General features: G+C 45.5%; 1 protein-coding gene across 1 annotated transcript in view; it reads right to left on the reverse strand.

Moving 5' to 3' along the window:
• The window catches only part of LOC308370795 (roundabout homolog 2-like), a gene marked incomplete at both ends in the record, with an annotated part of 163,560 nt that overhangs the window by 29,320 nt on the left and 129,240 nt on the right, over positions 1-5,000 (reverse strand). The window contains 3 exons of the mRNA XM_080845510.1: positions 1,680-1,911; positions 3,652-3,773; positions 4,313-4,479. Coding sequence (XP_080701636.1) covers positions 1,680-1,911; positions 3,652-3,773; positions 4,313-4,479 — 521 coding nt within the window. The remainder of the gene's footprint in view (positions 1-1,679; positions 1,912-3,651; positions 3,774-4,312; positions 4,480-5,000) is intronic.

Here is a 5,000-nt window from a genome sequence, read left to right on the forward strand (position 1 = left end):
GCACACACACTGAGGTACACACACACACACACATACGCACACACGCACTCACACACACACACACAAACATACACACAAACACACACACACACACACACACAAACATACACACAAGCACATACACACACTCAACGCATCAAAAGCACACATCAACCTGAATGTAGACATAACCTTTTCAACATCACACAGGGATGCTCTAATTAGGTTCCATGCAGTTAAATCTCTGTGGTTTCCATCAAGGGCCATAGCATTACGCTACACTGCCAGACCATGTCCCCTGATCAAGGGAGACTTGGCACGACCAATGACACTGCATCAATATTACAGGACCATCATGCTACCACTGTCATATGTACTTACACACACACACACACACACACACACACACACACACACACACACACACACACAAACACACATAAACACACACATGTATAAATATATTGCATGCACTCAGTATGCATTCAGTTGCAAATATAAACACACTCAAACCACTTTGTAAAGATGAACAGTTACATATACATGTATTCCCCCACACTCAATTTCACACACAACACACATAAACTAACACACACACTCTGAATACTGTTGCGCTGGACTGAATTATGCATGTGCGATCTAAAATGAAAGCCTCTTACAGCCACGTACAGTGATGAAGGAGATGCTAATAAGGCCATTAGTTGTGTGATAGATCTCTGGCTCTGGGTGTGTGACCTACTGCAGTGGGGCTGAGCATGCCAAACATCAACCTCCATCCCTAATCCTCCACTCCTGCAGGGAAACCTCCACATAAACATCTAGGGCAATGCTGAGAGCTTACAGGTAAGCAGGATACAGGAGTGGTGTTTTTCTGATGGGACTCTTCTAGAAATAAGTGGCATTTGAAATGATTAGTACTGTGTTGTGTGGGGTGTTATATACCACATATACCACAGAGGTCACTCGAGGAGGAAGAGTGACACAAATTTGACCAGCCCGAGCTACAACCCCCACTCTCTATGCAAGGCCTGGCCCATGGAGGTTCCTCTATCCTGGGCAAGCTCAAAGAGACACCCCCCCCTCCATGGAGACCCACTGGTCCATCTCAGCCCTCACCGCCATCAAAGCCCCACAGTATGGGGGCTCTGGCACTCTCTACACCACAGGGGGAGGAGACAGGCAGCCTCCCATACCAGAGCCCCAACTGGGCAGAGAATGGCTGCTCCCGATGCCAAGGCCAGAGGTGGCTCTCGTCCAAGCTAGAAATGTGTGCATTCACTGGGCTGTGAGCTGCTTTCGATAAATACATATAGAGAGAGAGAGAGAGTGAGTGAGTGTTTGTGTATGTGTGTGTGTGTGTGTGTGTGTGTGTGTGTGTGTGTGTGTGTGTGTGTGTGTATGTGTGTGTGTGTGTGTGTGTGTGTGTGTGTGTGTGTGTGTGTGTGTGTGTGTGTGTGTGTGTGTGTGTGTGTGTGTGTGTGTGTGTGTGTGTGTTGCATTTGTGTTTCTAAATCCATGAAAATGAAAATGTCAATTTTGCGTGGGTTTCAATTGTTCATATCCGTATTATGTTTTGTATAATTACCTACATAGACTATTATCCTAATTGGGTAGTTATCCACCTGATGTGTGCCTCCATTTCAAACATGGAATTGAAAATGTTTCTGATGTCAGGTTCATATTCCAGAGAGGTGCCTTACCTTCCTCATTGGTGCGAGCGGTCATGGATTCGCTGTCGGCTCCCTGAAACTCGTAGAAGTAGGGGCGGACCTTGATCTCATACACCACTCCCTTCTTCAGGTCAGTCAGAGTGATGTCACGCTCGGAGGGGACCTTCAGGTCCTGACTCTGCCAGGCCCCGGGAGAGGGTAGCCCTGACGTTTGCCTGTACAAAACCCTGTAACCTTGGATAAACTGGGAGGGGTTCTCCACCTGCAGACATGAAAGTGAAGACATACAGAGATTACATAGGATTAGACATAATCGTGTGATTTGGCATGAGTGTATACAAAAAAAAAAAAAAATGTATTGGTAAAAAAAAACTAAAAGACCACTTGTTCAGGTATATCAACCTTATGTAACAGCTTCAAAGCGGATGGCATGGTAAACACTACAGCTGGTGACACCTGTTTCGAACAGCTTGTGTGGATGCATGGAGATGCCTCTCTGCCTTAAGACCTGCACCGACTGCAAGGTATAGCTGCACTCATTTGGCTGAAGGGCGGGTGGAGGGTGGGGTGCAGCATAACTCTCCGTAATGCCTTGTTAACAGGAGCTGAAGCAAGTGAAAGCTTTTATAGGCGAAATAAAGCAGCTGTTTACCGTCAGCCCCGTCCAAATAAATCAGCAGCCACGCGCACCCAACGCTAGGGTGTGTTTAGATTTCATTAATGGAATGAACCGGGAGCCTAAAAGCTTTGTGCAGCTCCCCCCCCCCCCCCCCCCCTCCCAACCGCCCCCGCTTCTCTCTCTAATATAATTGATTGGACTCCAGTGGAGTTCTCTGCTCTTAGATATCCACTAATACGGGCAGTGGCACGTCAGTTACCTTGAAAAGGTTTGATAACTCATTCCACATCCCCTTGAGCTCAGGCTGGTAATGGAGACACACTAACCTGCTTTTACAGGTGGCGTCCAGTTTTGCTGTTACTTTGCAATAACAACTAGAAAAGTGATGCGCTAAGAGGGATATTGTTCAAACGGGCTGAAAATTGGAATGATTTAGAAGCACATAGAGAAGAGATGGTGAGGACCAGTGAACACCATTGGGAGGCAAAAAAACAGAAGATCCCATTGGAGTTTATTTTGTAAGTAAGAATGGTGAACAGGTCAGCCATTCGGCGACACGTTCAAACAAAAGCTCTCATCCTTCATGCCGAAGCCCTGGGCAGCCTCCAATACAAACAGAAAATAATATTAAACTGTCATCTAGCCGCTGGTGCATGCAGCACTGTAGCATATGGCTAGTGTGTGTGTGTGTGTGTGGGTGAGTGTGCATGCAACTGTGTGTGCGTGTGCAAGTGTGTGTGAAGGGGCTTTTTCGTCATTAAATAACACCCTAGAGAAAGCAGATGGGACACCCTGCCAAAAAAAAGAGAAAAAAAGAAGAGAGTGGGGGAAAGAATAATAACCGTCAGATAAAGAGCTGACTGCAAACAGCTTCCAAAAGAGGGAGCACAACATGTTGGGCTAATGGTGATCTATTTGTTCCTGGGAAAAACATTTGTCTTAATTCAGGCGTCACCCTAAACGATCGGAGATTAATGATGTGCCAGCTGTCGTGTGATGTCCTGTTTACTTGTCTAAAGTTAGCTTCAGCTCCCCTTTCTCTCTCCCTTTCTCTCTCCCTCTTTCCATGTCTCTCTCGGTCCCCTAGAACAGGATGCCAAACAAGCCATTTGCAATTCTGCACAAAAAAGGACAACACAAAAACTTCTGGAAACTCAAAATGCAGCGCAAATACATATCTGATGGGTCAAACTTAGAATGACGCATCTGAATCACACATAGAAGGATCTTTTTCACACGGATTGTCCACTGCTCGAGTTCTAACACAAATATCTGGCATTTAGTGTTAAGTTTGGTCTGTGCAGATCTTAACTGTTTCATACCTTGTACATGTGGTATGGAATGCCAACCTTACCAATCTAGTGCGACATGAGAGCTACTCACCGTCCAGGTGACACGCACGGAGGAGGAGCTGAGCACCACAGGGTTGTGCATGCTCACCACCACATCCCCCAGCTCCTGCTGCACACGCCGGTGGTCCACTCCTTGCACCGGGGGGCTGATATCTGAAGCACAGACAGGAGAGGGACCATAGGGTTTGCTGCATCACCGGTTACCTCAAATGTTCACATGTATACCTGATCAGGTAACATAGGCATATTGTAGGGGCACCTCACATGGACTTTGTCCACGCTACATTTGATTAACACGCAGACTCAGGCATCATCATCATCATCATCATCATCATCATCGTCGTCATCACCATCACCATCAACTGATCATTTTGTCAAGTGTTATATGGTATGTGACTGTCACTAATACTTTCATAGCTTAGAACTGTGATTATATGTTAAGATTTCAAATCATCATTGACAAGAATTGAGAGACTCATCACTTAGTTTTATGGATACAATTATCAAATATTGACCTGTGTAGGAGATTAAACAGGTAATCTCCAATGTCTTTCAGAGAAACATATTTGCATTAGTCCTGGTGATGAACTATTCATAATAATGACTAGTATGATTATTCTAAGTCTTAATCATGCATAGTCTGTGCGGATAGGGAAGGCTAGCCTCCCACTGTTGTGGCCTGGGGAAGGTACCTTTGGTGCGGACGGGGTCGGACATGGGGCTGGGGTCTCCCAAGCCCTGGGCATTGACGGCGCGGATGATGAACAGGTAGACGGTGTTGGGCCGCAAGTCCTTTACTGTGAACTGAGTGCTCTTCACATGGTCAGCTACCGTCTGCCAGCTGTTACTCACCAGCTGCCTGCAGAGGGAATAGGGGAAAGAGTGAGAGAGAGAGAGAGAGAGAGAGAGAGAGAGAGAGAGAGTGAGAGTATTATCACCTCCAGCCATAGGTCCAAGTTACGCCATATGTACAATTAATCATAACACTCTGATCTCCGTGGTCTGCAGGCATTACTATCATCTAGTGGGTCTACTATCAACAGTGGGTCATTGAATCATTCTGAATGGGTTGCGAAGTGTCTGTGTTCATTCAGAATTGTAATGACCTTTGTAGAAAATATTTGAACAGTAGCTTTTCATTTTGAAATGGAAAAAGTTGAGTCTTGATGCAATTCTCATGCATCAAGCACAAAGGGAAAAGGAAGCTCTCGGAAACAAGCTAATTTGATGGAGAACATATAACGTGAAGTTTGAATCATTAAGTTGGACAAAAGAGATAACTTGGCAATGTGGTAAAAAAATCTGATGTCAGACTTCTGCGAATGTGCTATGTATGCCGGTATGAAAGCAGGCCCTATGTTTATGTTTATGTTTATGTGT

The sequence above is a fragment of the Sprattus sprattus genome (genome assembly GCF_963457725.1).
Source record: "Sprattus sprattus genome assembly, chromosome: 1".
In the NCBI taxonomy this organism is placed as follows: Eukaryota; Metazoa; Chordata; class Actinopteri; order Clupeiformes; family Clupeidae; genus Sprattus; species Sprattus sprattus.